Here is a 19,570-nt window from a genome sequence, read left to right on the forward strand (position 1 = left end):
ATATATATATATATATATATATATATATAATAATAATTCACATAATATTCTAATAAAAAGCCATAAATCACTTAAATATTAATTATGAAAAAGTGGGCGTTACAACTCTCCCCCACTTAGAATATTTACGTCCTCGTAAACGTACCTTGTTCAAACAACTCTGGGTAAGATTCCCGCATCTTACTCTCCAACTCCCAGGTCAAACTTTCACCAGCTGCTCCTTCCCAAACAACCTTCACAAGAGGTATCTCCTTGCCTCTAAGCCTCTTCACTTCTCTATCCTTTATTCTCACCGGTAGGGTCTCGATTGTAAGGTTATCCCTTACCTGCACATCATCTCTTGGAATCACATGGGATGGATCCGGCACATACTTCCGAAGTTGGGATACATGAAACACATCATGCAAGTTCGAAAGATGTGGTGGCAAACCCACCCTATAGGCAACCGTTCCGACCCTTTCTGAAATCTGATACGGGCCAATAAACCTCGGAGTCAACTTCTTTGACTTCAATGCACGTCCAACACCCGTCACCGGAGTGACTCTCAAAAACACATGGTCTCTGTAACACCCCGTTTTCCCAACATAAAAATTTCATTTAAAATCAGAGTATTTTGATCACAACGGAATGTCACATACTTCATTTAAATCAGAAAATGGATAATAATAATAATAATCCTTCAAATTCAACATCATGAAAAATCTTAAACTATTGCAGCGGAAATTAGTTCAACATTTAAAAGTCTTGGCACGCAGGCCTTATTGAAAAATCTCATAAATTAGTTCATAAAAGAGACACGTAAGGAATAGAAGTAAATGCAAGCCCCCATCCCGTTACGTATCAGAGCACCTAGACACCAACTGAGAGTCCACTCATGAACGCCTCTAATCTTTATTACCTGCACATTACCCACGGTCGAGGCAACATATACGCAGAAGGGGTGAGATTTCATAATCAATACATTAAGCATATAATCCAATAAAATGCATTTAACAACTTAAACATTAATAACATGTCAACAATTAACAATCAGTATATTTTTCATGTCATAACAAATACAATCATCAAATATCATTACTAATTTTCATCACAAATCATAATCAACTTAACACTCAACTTGACGACACGACTCATCTTTGACCATGCAACTCTATCAACTCAACAACAACTTGACAACACAACTCATCTAGACCATGCAACTTTATCAACTTGACAACAACTTGACAACTTAAACATCATTAAACTTCTTGATATGCAAATGCATGTGGTACCAATCAACAACAAATGAGCATAATAGGCTCTTCAACGTGTGAGCACAAAGGCTGCCGGGCCTAAAGCCCCCAACTTTAATGAGCACAAAGGCTGCCGGGCCTAAAGCCCCCAACTTTAATGAGCACAAAGGCTGCCGGGCCTAAAGCCCCCAACTTTAATGAGCATGCAATGAACTCAACTTCCAACAACTTAGACAACGACGTGTACAACTCATACGACTCATAATCATGGACGACTTCTTAAATTCCAACAACATAGACCGACTCATGCAACCTCAAGACACTAACAGTCGACAACAGAAAACAGCAGCAACATACCACAATTAACAACGCTTGAATGTGTTAACATTCACATAAAGAATTAATTACATCAATATAAATATCATAAAACATCATTATAGCATTCATGCAGCAACACTTCTAGTTTCAGTCACCATAACAGACTTCTGGAGCTTATGAAAGCATCCTAAACAGCTCTCTAACTTACTTCTAAGGTCATCTCAAGACTACACGTGCGAAAGGATCGCATCGGGACAATTTTGGGCAACTAACAGCCTAACTCACAGTGGCGAGTAACTTCACTCGCAATGGCGAGCAAAGCGTGCATTCTGGGTGCCTACGTATTTACTCGCAGTGGCGAGTTATTCTGCTCGCAGTTGCGAGCTCACAGGTCACTCGCAGTTGCGAGTTGTGTTGCTCGCAGTTGCGAGTTCTGGGTTCTAGCTCGCAGATGCGAGTGTTCTTGCTCGCAGGTGCAAGCGATGAATGTCAGTACGGCCAGAAACCTAAAAATTCCAACTTTTCACTTAATCTCCTAATTCTAACCTCAATTTAACATCTAATTATCATCTTATGGTATAACTAAGTTCTGTACACTAATTTAGCATCAACCTAACATCTTTTCATGATTCAATCATCAAATTCGGTCTTAAACCTAATTCCCAATTCTCACCAAAACTTAACCTAATCATGCTAAATTCATCCTATAGAATCATACCCTTAATAGTAATGAAAATTAGTCTCACCCTTACCTTGTAATTGCAGAATCGATAGCCTCTCCCTCTGGTTCTCCTCTTCTGACTTTTTCTCCTTTTTCCCCCAAAAGCGTTTCACGTAAAACGTTTCCAACTTATGTCTGTCCTATTTATTTACCCTATTACTCATCTCACCTATAAACTTACTCTTTCCACCTCACAGCCCAACTTCTAATATTTTTATTTTATTTCTCATATCTTATTTTATTTAATAATAAAATAAGTCACACCAACATAACAACTTCACAACATCATATACTCCACATAATTTATTTATAAATCATATTATTCACACATATCAATCATATAAATCACTTAAATCATAAATCATATGAGCATATATTTATAATTATATTCTAAACTTCATCGAATTAATTAAATAATTAAGACAGGCGTTACAACTCTCCCCAACTTATAGAATTTTCGTCCTCGAAAATTTACCTCAAGCAAACAACTCTGGATAAGACTCCCGCATCTTACTCTCTAGCTCCCACGTCAAGCTTTCGCCAGTCGTTCCACTCCAAACCACTCTCACTAGAGGTATCTCCTTGCCTCTCAACATCTTTACCTTGCGATCATCAATCCTCAAAGGTAAAGTTTCCACCGTAAGGTTGTCTCTAACTTGCACATCATCACTCTGTATCACGTGGGACGGGTCTGGAACATACTTCCTCAGCTGCGACACGTGAAACACATCGTGCAAATTCGATAAATGCGGTGGTAAGCCAACTCTATAAGCCACCGTGCCAATTCTCTCAGATATCTGATAAGGACCAATAAACTTTGGAGTCAACTTCTTTGACTTCAATGCACGACCAACACCGGTCGTTGGAGTAACTCTCAAGAACACATGGTCTCCCTCTTGAAACTCTAGGTCCTTTTTACGCTTATCATGGTAACTCTTCTGTCGACTCTGCGACGCTTTCATCTTCTCTTGAATCATTTTCACCTTCTCAGTAGTCTGTTGAACAATTTCTGGTCCTAAAACCACACTTTCACCTGTCTCAAACCAACACAACGGAGTCCTACACCTCCGACCATACAAAGCCTCGAAAGGTGCCATCCCAATACTTGAATGATAGCTGTTATTATAAGTGAACTCTATCAACGGAAGATGACTATCCCAAGTTCCACCTTGCTCAAGCACACATACTCTCAACAAATCCTCAAGTGACTGAATCGTTCTTTCCGACTGACCATCTGTCTGAGGATGATAAGCCGAACTCAATCTCAACTTAGAACCTAAAGCCTCTTGCAAACTCTTCCAAAATCTAGAAGTAAATCGTGGGTCTCTATCTGACACAATGCTCGAAGGAACACCATGCAGCTTCACAATGTCTCGAATATAAATATCTGCCAACTGAGCCACAGGAAAACTAATATTAATCGGAAGGAAGTGTGCCGACTTCGTCAATCTGTCAACAATCACCCAAATTGCGTCATTCCCTTTAGGAGTATTTGGAAAACTCGTCACAAAATCCATGGATATACTATCCCATTTCCATTCTGGTACATCTAACGGTGTCATCAACCCAGCAGGTTTCTGATGCTCTACCTTCGACTTCTGACAAATCAAACAAGAGTACACAAATTGTGCCACATCACGTTTCAATCCTGACCACCAAAACAGCTTCTTTAAATCATGATACATCTTTGTAGCTCCCGGATGAATGCTCAAGCTACTCCTATGACTCTCTTCCAGAATCATCCTTTTTATCTCATCATTGTCTGGAATACAAATCCTACCTCGGAACCTCAACACACCTTGATCATCGACTTTAAAGTCACCATCTTCAGTTTGATTACTAGCAACCAACAAGTCCACAAACTTAACATCAACCTTCTGTGCATCTCTAATACTTTTCAAGAAATCGTTATCAATTTTCAGCATTCCTAACTTAACGCTCCGAGACGACATTTCACAAACTAAGCTCATATCTCTAAACTGTTCAAGTAACTCAAATTCCTTCACCATCATAGCAGACATATGTAAACTCTTCCTACTTAAGGCATCCGCAACAACATTAGCTTTACCCGGATGGTAATTCAAACTAAAGTCATAATCCTTTAACAATTCGAGCCACCGTCGCTGTCGAATATTCAATTCTTTCTGATCAAACAAATACTTCAAGCTCTTGTGATCACTAAACACCTCGAATCTCGAACCATACAAGTAGTGTCTCCAAATCTTAAGGACAAATACGACTGCAGCTAATTCAAGGTCATGAGTAGGATAGTTTCGTTCATGAGTTCTCAACTGTCTTGATGCATAAGCAACAACTTTACCATCTTGCATAAGCACTCCGCCTAAGCCCAATTTGGACGCATCACAATACACTGCAAAAGGTTCATCAGGTTTTGGCAAAATCAAAACTGGAGCCGTCGTCAAACGCTTCTTCAATTCATTAAAACTATTCTCACAATGAACATCCCACACAAAGGTTTTACCTTTACACGTCAACTGTGTTAACGGAAGTGCCAACTTAGAAAATCCTTCTATAAATCTTCGATAGTATCCTGCCAAACCCAAAAAGCTTCTAATCTCTGTAACTGACTTAGGAGTCTCCCATTGTGATACTGCTTCAACTTTAGATGGATCGACTGCAATACCACTACCAGAAATAACATGGCCCAGAAAACTTACCTCGTTCAACCAGAATTCACACTTAGACAATTTAGCATACAACTTCTTCTCTTTCAGCACTTGCAAAACGATTTTCAAATGTTCTGCATGTTCTTCTTCTGTCTTAGAGTAAATCAAAATATCATCGATGAACACAACCACAAAGCGATCCAAAAATGCATGGAAAATGCGATTCATATACTCCATAAACACGCCAGGCGCATTACTCACACCAAAAGGCATCACCTTATATTCATAATGACCATATCGCGTCCTAAAGGCCGTCTTCTGCATATCTTCATCTTTTACTTTAATCTGATGATAACCCGACCTTAAATCAATCTTGCTGAACACACGTGCACCCACCAGCTGGTCCATCAAATCATCAATTCTAGGAAGTGGATATCTATTCTTTATAGTTACTTTATTCAGTTGTCGATAATCAATGCACAACCTCATACCTCCATCTTTCTTCTTAACCAACAATACCGGCGCTCCCCAAGGTGAAACACTCGGTCTAATGAACTTCTTATCTAGCAATTCCTCCAACTGTTTCTTCAACTCAGCCAACTCAGAAGCTGACATACGATAAGGTGTCATAGACACAGGCTTCGTTCCCGGAACAAGGTCAATAGAAAATTCAACTTCTCTCTCCGGTGGTACATCAGGGATTTCATCAGGGAAAACTTCAGGAAAATCACACACCACCTGCAGCTTATCAATCACTGCTTGATTCTCCAAAGATAAGGATGCCATCAATGAAAACATCAAGATCCCATCACGTTCTAATTGCTTCAGCTGCTTAGTAGACAAAAATTCTGCTCCACTTTCCTCTTCGGCAGAAGAGAAACGCACCGACTTACTAAAACAATTAATGAGAACATGGTTGTACTCTAACCAGTTCATACCAAGAATTACATCCATTCCACTCAGAGGCAGACAAACTAAATCAATCTCAAAGTCACGATCAAACATAGACAAAGGACATCGTAAACAAACAAGAGAAGTAGTCACCGAACCCTTAGCTGGAGTTTCGACGACCATTTCTCCACTCATATCAGACACAGCAAGACCCAACTTAGAAGCACAATCAAAAGCAACAAAACAATGTGTAGCACCAGTATCAATAATAGCAACTAAAGGAGTATTGTTAATATAACAAGTACCTCTGATCAAACGATCCTCATTTTCAGTCTGAGTACCAGTCAACGCAAACACTTTCCCTCTACTCTGAGTCTTCTTCGGATTCGTACACTGAGACCCAATATGACCCTCTTCTTTGCAGTTAAAACACACAATGTCCGCATGCTTACACTCTGCAAGTGTATGCCCTTTACTGCCACAACGAAAGCACCGTTTAATATCCTTAGTACAAGCATTACTCTTATGGCCTTTCTCGCCACAAGTGTAACAAACAACCTCAGCACCAGTATCCTTCTTATTTGACCTCCTCTCATCATTAGCTCTTCCTCTTCCTTTGTCAGCAGGAGCACTGTAAGGCTTTGGGCGACTTTGTTGGCCCTTACCCCGCTTCTCACTCATAATCTTATAATGAGCTTTGCTGTCATCTTCATAGATTCTGCATCTGCTCACCAAAGCAGAAAAGTCACGGATCTGTTGGTAACCAATGGCTCGCATAATATCAGCACGCAAACCATTCTCAAACTTGATACACTTGGAGAACTCAGCATTGTCTCCCGTGTAGTGTGGATAGAACTGAGCCAGCTCCACAAACTTTGCCGCATACTCTGTCACCGACATGTTTCCTTGCTTTAGCTCAAGGAACTCGATCTCTTTTCTCCCGCGAACATCCTCAGGAAAATATCTGTTTAGGAATTCTCTCTTAAACACAGCCCAAGTAATAACTGCATCATCCTGCTCTAGGGTAGGTTGGAGGCTCACCCACCAGTCATCAGCTTCCTCAGCCAGCATATGCGTTCCAAAACGCACCTTCTGATCATCAGTACATTGCATAACTCTGAAAATTCTCTCAACCTCCTTGAGCCACGTCTGTGCTCCATCAGGGTCGTACCTTCCTTTGAAGGTAGGAGGATGATTTCTCAGAAAGGTCTCCAACATTCTCACATCAGCATTCGCACCAGCACCAGCATTTGGATGTTGTCCCACAGCTTGGGCTACAGCTTCCAAAGCAGCAGCAATCGCAGCATCATTTCTTCCAGCCATTCTAGTCCTCTTATAGCAAATAAGATTCGCAGCCTCCAGGTCTCTTCTCTGCACAACACACAACATTTAGAATAACATAATAATGGTATTCCAATTGCTAAAATGACACAACTTGACTCACTACTTGGCCGGACGGACCGACCTGCTCTGATACCAATTGTAACACCCCGTTTTCCCAACATAAAAATTTCATTTAAAATCAGAGTATTTTGATCACAACGGAATGTCACATACTTCATTTAAATCAGAAAATGGATAATAATAATAATCCTTCAAATTCAACATCATGAAAAATCTTAAACTATTGCAGCGGAAATTAGTTCAACATTTAAAAGTCTTGGCACGCAGGCCTTATTGAAAAATCTCATAAATTAGTTCATAAAAGAGACACGTAAGGAATAGAAGTAAATGCAAGCCCCCATCCCGTTACGTATCAGAGCACCTAGACACCAACTGAGAGTCCACTCATGAACGCCTCTAATCTTTATTACCTGCACATTACCCACGGTCGAGGCAACATATACGCAGAAGGGGTGAGATTTCATAATCAATACATTAAGCATATAATCCAATAAAATGCATTTAACAACTTAAACATTAATAACATGTCAACAATTAACAATCAGTATATTTTTCATGTCATAACAAATACAATCATCAAATATCATTACTAATTTTCATCACAAATCATAATCAACTTAACACTCAACTTGACGACACGACTCATCTTTGACCATGCAACTCTATCAACTCAACAACAACTTGACAACACAACTCATCTAGACCATGCAACTTTATCAACTTGACAACAACTTGACAACTTAAACATCATTAAACTTCTTGATATGCAAATGCATGTGGTACCAATCAACAACAAATGAGCATAATAGGCTCTTCAACGTGTGAGCACAAAGGCTGCCGGGCCTAAAGCCCCCAACTTTAATGAGCACAAAGGCTGCCGGGCCTAAAGCCCCCAACTTTAATGAGCACAAAGGCTGCCGGGCCTAAAGCCCCCAACTTTAATGAGCACAAAGGTTGCCGGGCCTAAAGCCCCCAACTTTAATGAGCATGCAATGAACTCAACTTCCAACAACTTAGACAACGACGTGTACAACTCATACGACTCATAATCATGGACGACTTCTTAAATTCCAACAACATAGACCGACTCATGCAACCTCAAGACACTAACAGTCGACAACAGAAAACAGCAGCAACATACCACAATTAACAACGCTTGAATGTGTTAACATTCACATAAAGAATTAATTACATCAATATAAATATCATAAAACATCATTATAGCATTCATGCAGCAACACTTCTAGTTTCAGTCACCATAACAGACTTCTGGAGCTTATGAAAGCATCCTAAACAGCTCTCTAACTTACTTCTAAGGTCATCTCAAGACTACACGTGCGAAAGGATCGCATCGGGACAATTTTGGGCAACTAACAGCCTAACTCACAGTGGCGAGTAACTTCACTCGCAATGGCGAGCAAAGCGTGCATTCTGGGTGCCTACGTATTTACTCGCAGTGGCGAGTTATTCTGCTCGCAGTTGCGAGCTCACAGGTCACTCGCAGTTGCGAGTTGTGTTGCTCGCAGTTGCGAGTTCTGGGTTCTAGCTCGCAGATGCGAGTGTTCTTGCTCGCAGGTGCAAGCGATGAATGTCAGTACGGCCAGAAACCTAAAAATTCCAACTTTTCACTTAATCTCCTAATTCTAACCTCAATTTAACATCTAATTATCATCTTATGGTATAACTAAGTTCTGTACACTAATTTAGCATCAACCTAACATCTTTTCATGATTCAATCATCAAATTCGGTCTTAAACCTAATTCCCAATTCTCACCAAAACTTAACCTAATCATGCTAAATTCATCCTATAGAATCATACCCTTAATAGTAATGAAAATTAGTCTCACCCTTACCTTGTAATTGCAGAATCGATAGCCTCTCCCTCTGGTTCTCCTCTTCTGACTTTTTCTCCTTTTTCCCCCAAAAGCGTTTCACGTAAAACGTTTCCAACTTATGTCTGTCCTATTTATTTACCCTATTACTCATCTCACCTATAAACTTACTCTTTCCACCTCACAGCCCAACTTCTAATATTTTTATTTTATTTCTCATATCTTATTTTATTTAATAATAAAATAAGTCACACCAACATAACAACTTCACAACATCATATACTCCACATAATTTATTTATAAATCATATTATTCACACATATCAATCATATAAATCACTTAAATCATAAATCATATGAGCATATATTTATAATTATATTCTAAACTTCATCGAATTAATTAAATAATTAAGACAGGCGTTACAGTCTCCTTCTTGAAACTCAAGATCCTTCCTGCGCTTATCATGATAACTTTTCTGTCTATCCTGTGATTCTTTCATCTTTTCTCTGATTAACTTCACCTTCTCAGTGGTCTGTTGGACAATCTCTGGTCCCAATACCACACTCTCACCGGATTCAAACCAACACAACGGAGTTCTGCATCTCCGACCATACAATGCTTCGAAGGGTGCCATTCCAATACTAGCATGGTAACTGTTGTTGTACGTGAATTCTATCAGGGGTAGATAACTATCCCAAGTTCCACCTTGCTCAAGCACACAAACTCTCAATAAATCTTCCAGCGACTGAATTGTCCTTTCCGATTGTCCATCTGCGGGTGGTATGCTGAACTTAACTTCAAATTAGTGCCCAAGGCCTCATGCAAACTCTTCCAGAACCTCGATGTAAACCTCGGATCTCTATCCGACACAATGCTTGATGGGACACCATGTAGCTTTACGACATCTCTAACATAAATCTCTGCTAGCTGGGACACAGGAAAAGTAATATTAATCGGAATGAAATGAGCCGACTTCGTCAATCTATCTACGATCACCCAAATTGCATCATTCCCTTTGTTGGTATTCGGCAAACTCGTCACAAAATCCATGGATATACTATCCCATTTCCATTCCGGAATCTCTAGCGGTGTCAATAACCCAGCAGGTTTCTGATGCTCAACTTTTGACTTCTGACAAGTCAAACATGCATACACAAATTGTGCCACGTCGCGCTTCAAACCTGACCACCAAAACATTTTCTTCAAATCTTGATACATTTTAGCAGCTCCTGGATGAATACTCAAACTGCTTCTATGGCCTTCCTCAAGGATCATCTTCTTCATCTCATCATTATCAGGAATACAAATTCTTCCTCGAAACCTCAACACTCCTTGGTCATCAACCTTAAAGTCACTGTCTACAGCAGGATCGGTTGCAACCATTAAATCCACCAACTTCACATCTACTTTCTGCGCCTCTCTGATACTATCCAGAAATTCATTGTTGATCTTTAACATCCCCAATTTCACACTCTGTGGCGACATCTCGCAAACCAAACTCAAGTCTCTGAACTGTTCAAGCAATTCCATCTCTTTAATCTGGTGATAACCCGACCTCAAGTCAATCTTGCTGAACACTCGTGCACCCACTAACTGATCTATCAAGTCATCAATTCTTGGAAGTGGATACCTATTCTTTATAGCTACTTTGTTCAACTGTCGATAGACAATACACAACCTCACACTGCCGTCTTTCTTCTTAACCAGTAACACTGGAGCTCCCCAAGGTGAAACACTTGGTCTAATAAACTTCTTGTCGAGTAGATCTTCTAACTGTTTCTTCAACTCAGCCAACTCAGAAGCTGACATACGGTAAGGTGCCATAGACACAGGCTTCGTTCCTGGAACAAGATCAATAGAAAATTCAACTTCTCTTTCCGGTGGCACATCAGAAATTTCATCAGGAAAAACTTCAGGGAAATCACACACTACTTGTAACTTATCGATCACTGCTTGATTCTCCAAAGATAAGGATGCCATCAAAGAAAACATTAGGATTCCATCACGTTCTAGCTGCTTCAACTGCTTAGTAAACAAAAACTCCGCGCCACTTTCCTCTTCAGCAGAAGAGAAACGCACCGACTTACTAAAACAATTAATGAGAACATGGTTGTACTCTAACCAGTTCATACCAAGAATCACATCCATTCCACTCAAAGGTAGACATACTAAATCAATCTCAAAATCACGATCAAACATAGACAGGGGACAACGTAAACAGACGAGAGAAGTGGTCACCGAACCCTTAGCTGGAGTTTCGACAACCATTTCTCCATTCATATCAGACATAGCAAGGCCCAACTTAGAAACACAATCAAAAGCAACAAAACAATGTGTAGCACCAGTATCAATAATAGCAACTAAAGGAGTATCATTAATGTAGCAAGTACCTCTGATCAAACGATCCTCATTCTCAGTCTGAGTACCAGTCAAAGCAAAAACCTTACCCCTGGTCGGGGCCTTCTTTGGTTCAGTACACTGAGCAGAAATATGTCCTTTCCCACCGCAATTGAAACAAATAGTGTCATCGTGCTTGCATTCTGCAACTGTATGCCCCTTGACACCACAACGGTAGTACCCTCTCGCCTCAGTAGCACCACAAGCATTACTCTTGTGACCTTTTTCTCCACATTTGTAACAAACAATCCCAGCAGGAGTCTCATTCTTCTTAGGCTTCCTCTCATCATTCACTCTTTGCTTGCCCTTATCAGCTGGAGTACTATAAGGCTTCCCACGATTCTGTTGCTGCTTACCCCTTCTCTCATTCATAATCTTATAATGAGCCTTCGAATCATCTTCATAGATTCTGCACCTGCTCACCAACGCAGAAAAGTCACGGATCTGTTGGTAACCAATGGCTCGCTTAATATCAGGGCGCAAACCATTCTCAAATTTGATACATTTAGAAAACTCAGCATTGTCTCCAGTATAGTGTGGATAGAACTGAGCCAGCTCCACGAACTTTGCCGCATACTCTGTCACCGACATGTTTCCTTGCTTCAGCTCAAGGAACTCGACCTCTTTCCTTCCACGAACATCTTCAGGAAAATATCTGTTTAGGAACTCTCCCTTAAACACAGCCCAAGTAATAGCTGCACCACCTTGCTCTAACTCAGGTAAAAGACTCACCCACCAGTCATCAGCCTCCTCAGATAGCATGTGCGTACCAAAACGCACCTTCTGATCATCAGTACATTGCATAACCCTGAACACCCTCTCAATCTCCTTGAGCCATGCCTGTGCCCCATCAGGGTCGTACCTTCCTTTGAAAGTGGGAGGATGATTTCTCAGAAAGGCCTCCAACATCCTTACGTCAGCATTAACACCAACACCAGCATTTGGTTGTTGTCCTACAGCTTGGGCTACAGCTTCCAAAGCAGCAGCAATCGCAGCATCATTTCTTCCAGCCATTCTAGTCCTCTTGTAACAGATAAGGTTTGCAGCCTCCAGATCTACTCTTCTTTACTGCACAACACACAACGTTTAGAATAACATAATCATGGTATTCCAATTGCTAAAAAGACACAACTTGACTCACTACTTGGCCGGACGGACCGACCTGCTCTGATACCAATTGTAACACCCCGTTTTCCCAACTTAAAAATTTCATTAAAATTACCAGAGTTCATCAACATAACGGAGCATCACATACATCAATACATCATTTAACAACAAATATAATAAAGGGGAAAATACTATTTATTTAAGCAACTTGTCTTTATAAAATTCAATAATCAAATGCAGCGGAAATTTAGTTCGCAACGTCACAGAAAATCTTGGCATAAAAGGCCACAACTTAACATCTCAAATAGTCTTCATAAAATGTTCAACATTTATTAAATAAAATACGTAACAAGGAAAACAATCATCAGACACCCCCATCCCGTTACGTATCAGAGCATCCTAGACGACACGAAGTGAGGAGTCTACTCACGAACACAGCTAGTCTTTATTACCTGCACATTACCCACGGTCGAGGCAACATATACGCAGAAGGGGTGAGATTTCACATTCATTAAAAACAAATAATAATTCATAAAAGATAACCAACAGCATATATCTAACATTAATATCATCATTTAATCATCATTTAACGAGGTTAAGTAATCCACAACTTCATAGTTATTCAAGGGTAACATATTCATCTTAATTCACTCCATTTACATCATTATAATTAATGGGGCAGCACAACAGCATCAAAACAGCAACATCATCACAGCATTCATCATTTATTTTTAGTTATGATGACTCTACAATGCAACAACAACATCAACAACAACTTAGACAACAACAACATGCATGTGGTACCACCAGGGCATTAAGCCCCCATCGCTAAGGTCATATTTGGACCGTCGGGCATTAAGCCCCCATCGCTAAGGTCATAAAAACCTGTCAGGCATTAAGCCCCCATCGCCGACTATGCAACAACTCGACTCTAAATGCAACAATCTTCATTTTTAATGTTTAAATTAATTAACAAATGATCCACATCAGTTCATTACATCAAAACAGCATCACTGGAACATCGTAATTAGCAACATCATCTACAATATAAACATCAGAAACTAACTCATCAAAGGAACGGGCGAAAAGACACAATTTCGCACCACATCAGGTCTGTACTACACTAACTCGCAGTTGCGAGCTAAACAACTCGCAATAGCGAGCTCAACGGAGGAGCTCGCAGTTGCGCACAACATTGCTCGCAGTGGCGAGCTAAGGGGTTTCTCGCAGGTGCGAGGAGGATCGCTCGCAGCTGCGAGCGATGACAGAACAGGGTTCTGTCGTAGCTCTCATCTCTCATCTCAGCACACGAATTTCACTTCCCAGCCCTCTAAATTCATCACTAATCAACATCTAAACGTTTTCTATTACTAATTAACATCTGTCTACATCAACCTACATCAAAATCCACTTAATTCTTCCACTTTTAATGATTTTTGACCTAATCCCAATCCCTTAAACCTACAACAATTGACCACTTCTATGAATCAAAACTTGTTAATAATGAGAGTTAGTCTCACCCTTACCTTAGATTATGATTCTGAAATCCAACAGCCGCGTTCTTCGTTCTTTAGGGTTCTCTCTGGTTTTCTCTTCTTTCTCTCTTCTTTCCTCTGTTGTACGCGTTCTAATTTTCTCTCCCAATTACAGACTTTTATTCTTTCCCTAATTGCTCTTCTCACCACAATTTACTCTTTCCCCTAATAATTTAGTTATTTCTACTAATAACAATATTTCTCCCCCACTTAAGAAAATACTTATATTATTAACATATCTTCTACCAATATATATATATATATATATATATATATATATATATATATAATAATTCACATAATATTCTAATAAAAAGCCATAAATCACTTAAATATTAATTATGAAAAAGTGGGCGTTACACTTGCCGCTTTTTTATCGTTCATGGAGGGAAGGAAGTTGGTCCAGCTCAGAAAATGGGTCATCATTAGGGTCAAAGAAACCATCACCCTCTTCTAAATTTATCACTTCAGGTTGTGTACCTCCACTCTCAATTGGGATGGGAGACCAGTGAGTTCCTAAGTTTTCTAGATTTCTAAGGTTCCTAGTTATGTCCATTCTAAATCGAAAAAGGTGGATAAATTGATGATGGAGAAGAAGGAGGAGGAGAGATGGACAATTACCTTTTCAAAAAATTCCTTGAAATCTTGATGTTCGTTAACCACAAAGTGATAAAGCAAAGTGAATGAGTAGCGAAAATCTCATAAAGTATAAAGGTGATAAAAAACAAAAGAAGGGGGTTGAATTGTGTTGGCTTTTTCAAAAACTTTTCTAAGTTTTTATAAAAAAAAAAAAAACAGTTCATAATCTGATTAGAAGCAGAGTTCTTAATAGAGTCTGAAACTGAGTTATGGAGCGAAAATTAATTAAACATCAATAGAGAGAAGAGAGAAAGAGACGACACAAGTAAATTATATTGGTTCGTCTCACAAATCGAGTGTAGTCCAGTCCCCTTGCACTTTCAAGGGATTTTCACTATAATCTCACTAGATTACAATTTACTCAAATATGCAAGTAAGAGACTTCCTTTACTCAATCACACAAGAAAGAGACTTCTACAATCAGAGTTTAATCATATAAAAAGAGTGTTATTTTACTCTTGATATACAGTAAGAGGTGTAAAAATTTAAGTTCGGATGACTTCTGATTATAAGATATAAAAGCTTGTAGAATTTCCTGAGTGTTTGTGGGCTATATAATTTGATAGAGTAAAGGCACTTGTAAAATGATAGAAGTCTTGTTGTTTTTCTTCAACTTCTTAGGTCCTTATATAGGAGAAAATCGGAGAGCTGTTGTTAAAGAAGTGTTAGCGCATCAAATTAGTCTTTAAAAAGCTTGATTAGACACATTGAGATGTTGCCTTAATTGGATAATGTCGTTGAGTACTCATTCGAATTTCCTTTGCTTTTAATAAAATGATCTGTTACGTTATCTTTGACCTTGATTTTTTTTTTGTTTCTGCACGTAATAAGAAGATAAATTGCACTACTCTGAGTCTGAAAGCGACCTTTCTTCAAAAGACGACAAATTGGTTTAGAGTCTTCAGTTGATAATGTGGTCTTCAAAGGCATGTATCCTTCAAAGTCTCCAATACTTCAGATGCTTTATTCCTTTAGATACTTCTGAAAATTGTCTTCTGATCAGGATGTTGAGGCTCTAGTTAAACTTTCTTCATATATTGTTCCAAGTTTTATAAGCTTCTCCTTTGCTTCAGATGCTTCTTTATGCGTTCAGAGTCTTAATATTTCAAAACCAAAACATGATTTAAGAATTAGAAATTAATTTTATGGTCATGCACAATTGAACACATATTAGCATATACAATTGTTCTTTTATACTTTATTATCATCCAAACTTTGGAGGCTTGTACAAAACCATGGTTTTTGCGGATGATGCCACATTTTACGAAGACAGTTATCAACCTCTTGGCCTATATAAGTGTTACCTTGTGTCACACCTAAGGTACGATTCATTCGCCACTTTTTGCACAAATCCACCTCTCTCTGATACTGACTTGAGCATTGGAGTGTTAACGTGTCTGCAGACACCATTCTTCTCCACCGTTGGAAGCTGCTCTCCTCCATGCTGGAACACCGCTCTCCAATGCGACAGAGCCATTTCTATCGAAACTCCACAAATACATTTCTCTGTTCTGCACTAGATAGGATAGTATGGATTTTAGAAATGATGAGGATTTCTATATGATGCCACCCGTAAAAGGTTATGACCTTGTCTACATCAGATTTAAGTCTGGTCAATATTTCTTAAATATATAGAGAAAACTAAATCTTTTTTATAAGGTTATTTAGCTAAAACGGTTAGTCCACATACGGTTAAAAAGTCTTTTAGATCTACCAGACTAATCCACTTAAGTATATATGAACAAATTTGTTTATTATTATTGTATTAGATTTTAGTAATTTGGGTAATATCATAAAATTGTTAATCTTTTAAATAATTTAAGCTTATTAGTCTACATTAATTTTTTAATATTTAAAGATATTATTGTTAACTAGAAATGAAATATGATATATCATATATAATTTGATTATCTTAAATGCCATGTTAAATATTAAGCTTAATTACAGTTTTCCTCTCTCTATTTTCACTCACTCGCAGAATTGGTCCCTCCATTTAAAAATGACAAAGTTTTCACTACAAGAAATTTGACTTCTACCTAAAGAACAAATTTGTCAGTTAAGGTCACTTGGTCGTAGCTAAATGTGCATGGCATGAGGACCATTTGCATAATTTGTTAGCCAAGATTAAGCTCATTTTTTTTGTGGTTGAAAAGAAATAAATCTTCTTTTGCTTTAGATTATCATAATTGGTGGCTCAATCCCCTGTTATGAATGGGTTTTACCTTGTAATTGTTCTTTTTTCATGCCTTTTATGTTTGGCATGTTTTTGTAATTGGGTAAATTTTTAGCGTTCTTCCATGACATATTTATTTAAGCTAAAATCATAGTTAATTATATTCGAAGGTAATCTAATTCAATGACTAATTAGGTAAATAATATCAAAAAGCTAGTCCCACCAAAACATGTGAAATGAGTTTCATCAAAAGCATTAGAGACAGTACTTGGACATCGATTCTCTAAAAGCTCTATGTATTGATTTGACGCACACTTTTTAGGTGAAGCATATACACCAGTGCAACAATACTTTGGCTCTCTAGTGGTATAACATGGACTCTTGCAAGCAATTTTTATCCCTTCATGGCTATACACAGCCAACCAATTAGGACATTGATCCAACAAATTCATATTGCACATGATTTTCTGGCATTTGGGTTCTAATGGGGTCACTGTAACAGGCAAACTAAAACCATCTTTAAGGTCCACTTTATAGGAACTACTACCACCTTTTGGAACTAAATTGAATTTCACTTGAGTCACAGGTGGGTGTGGTCGGTTGTAATGGCAATGAATATTATTAGTACCACAATCACCAATAGCACAATGAAAGCTACTATTAGGGTTTCCACTACATCCGGTTCTTACCCATATTGTGCCTGACCATGAATCAGGAACTTTGAGATCATATTGTTCTTCAGGTTCCAATTTGATACCAGATGGAACCACTCTTGGCCCTGTCCTTGTATAAATAGCTGGCCAAATTGTTTCATAACCACCATTTGTAATTTGCATACTTACTCCACCAGCATATGGGTCATTCTTAGCATTTACTTTTGAAAACAAAATGGCAAGAAAAATTATTAAAAACATGAGCACTTGAGTACTCTTCATTGAAGACAATGACAATATGTTATTTTCTTTCTATTTTACTAGAAAGTGGACTTGTTGCACAACAGAAAACAATTAATATGGTTTTGCTAGTAGTTCGGTTGGATATGTGGTAATCTCATTTGTTGATACTTCATTTAAGTTTTTTTCCACTAATATATTTGGGTTTGATCCTATCTTTTCTCTCCATCATTATTTTTTAGAGTTGCTTTTTAAGCTTTGTATTTGCTCTGGAATTTTGTGGTGTTTCTTTTTTTCTTTTGGTCGATTTTGGCTCAAGCTTGTATTGGTGTTTTGCCACTGTTTTTTGGCGTGTGGCTTGCATCAGGTCCTTATTTGATCGTTGGTTGTAATGTGTTGATTACCCTATGTACTATTTTTTACATATTTCTTTTGTCGATTAAAAAAACTGCTAAGTTATAACATGATATGTAATATAAAACATTTCCATAATGATAAAATAGGATAGTCGACATGGTCTATAAATCCTAGTTCAACTAACAAATGTCAAAATTGTCAGGCCGAACGTTGTAAACGAGGTTCGAACCTCGATCTCTCCATTTAAGTGTGTGAGTTTAAATAGTTACTTATAATTTTGTCTATCTACCAAAAATAAATATTAAGATAGACATGTAAGTTTTTATGTTATATGTTTGATGCACATCTAATATCAAATTTGATGACATTGTTATCAGTTGGAAAATAACTAAATATAAAATTGTATGATAAATAGAAATTATATAAATTTCATGAATAGCCCATGTACAACCCTTTCAAAAAAATAAAATAGCTCATGTACAAGTTATTTTTTTACTGAATCAAGAGAGAGAAAGACATCAAGAAGCCGTTGGACATTCCGACTAGGTCGGCACCCCTAGGGAACAACAATCCTATGGCACTCACTCATATATTATATACAGGAGTAAAAAAAAAAAAAAAAAAAGGAAAAACTGTACAAGAGGGGGGGGGGGGGGGGGGGGGGGGGGGGGCGGGCAAACCAAACGCTCAAAAGTGAACAAAAAAATTTTGAAAATCGAAAATTAGGTAACCCAGCACGGTCCCTAAAGAAATCCCCCTGAACAAACTCGAGCATAATATCCCACCAAACAAAATCAGTAACAACATGTCCGTGACTAGCAAGCTTGTCCGCACAACCATTTCCTTCGCGGAAGATGTGAGAGGAAAGCACTTGAATACCATGAGAAAAAAAGTTGTGCCAACGATTCCTCCACCGAATAGGAATCATAGATGACTTGGAAAAAGCTAAAAGGGTACTAGTAGAATCACCCACAATCCGAATAAACCTCCAATGATGCCTAGCTGCCATTTCCATTGCAATGATGAACCCCATGATTTCAGCTTCAAAAACTGGAGAAAAAAAAAATTATTTTCCGAGAAAGCGCCCATGTAAGCTCCGGATTTATAAGTCAAAATAAAATCGTAGTTTTTAATGACATTAATATTTCCTAAGTTCAAACTATTTTTTGTAACTCATTGATAATATTATTATTATTTATTTCATTTTTTATTTTGTCGATTTTGCATTATCTTTAAAATATTTAAGTTTTAAAATGACACAAACTAATAAAATTTTATATTATTGTCAAAATTTTAAATTTGACAAAATGTTATTTTTATTATTATATAATTTATTTTAAATTTTTCTAAATATATTCATTTTATTTAAACAATTTTTTTCTCTCTAGAGACTATGACCAGCCTCTCATCGTTGTTTTTGTTCCTCTTCTAAGTTAAAATTTG

General features: G+C 38.1%; 2 protein-coding genes across 2 annotated transcripts; both read right to left on the bottom strand.

Annotated features, from left to right (window-relative positions):
• Positions 1-5,334: 5,334 nt before the first annotated feature.
• Positions 5,335-14,214, bottom strand: LOC146948791 (uncharacterized). The gene is made up of 4 exons (XM_085748430.1): positions 14,057-14,214; positions 11,645-12,486; positions 5,390-6,319; positions 5,335-5,339 (listed from the first exon to the last, which is right to left on the bottom strand). The coding sequence occupies exons 2-4, from the start codon at positions 12,435-12,437 to the stop codon at positions 5,335-5,337; spliced, it is 1,728 nt and encodes a 575-aa protein (XP_085604556.1). The 5' UTR covers positions 12,438-12,486; positions 14,057-14,214.
• Positions 14,215-17,009: 2,795 nt separating this feature from the next.
• Positions 17,010-17,914, bottom strand: LOC146948792 (thaumatin-like protein 1b). Its single transcript, XM_085741468.1, has one exon. It carries the CDS (start codon positions 17,810-17,812, stop codon positions 17,069-17,071), a length of 744 nt encoding a protein of 247 aa, XP_085597594.1. The 5' UTR covers positions 17,813-17,914; the 3' UTR covers positions 17,010-17,068.
• Positions 17,915-19,570: the final 1,656 nt, after the last annotated feature.

This window comes from Medicago sativa, chromosome 2 (genome assembly GCF_051527215.1).
Source record: "Medicago sativa cultivar Bolivia chromosome 2, Bolivia_mono, whole genome shotgun sequence".
Classification (NCBI taxonomy): Eukaryota; Viridiplantae; Streptophyta; class Magnoliopsida; order Fabales; family Fabaceae; genus Medicago; species Medicago sativa.

Coding starts and splice junctions, on each gene's coding strand:
- LOC146948791 (XM_085748430.1), bottom strand. CDS start 12,437: ATGGCTGGAAGAAATGATGCTGCGATTGCTGCTGCTTTGGAAGCTGTA. Junction 6,320..11,644: donor TTACAAATGTGGAGAAAAAG/GTCACAAGAGTA, acceptor GTGGCGAGAAAG/GCCATAAGAGTAATGCTTGT.
- LOC146948792 (XM_085741468.1), bottom strand. CDS start 17,812: ATGAAGAGTACTCAAGTGCTCATGTTTTTAATAATTTTTCTTGCCATT.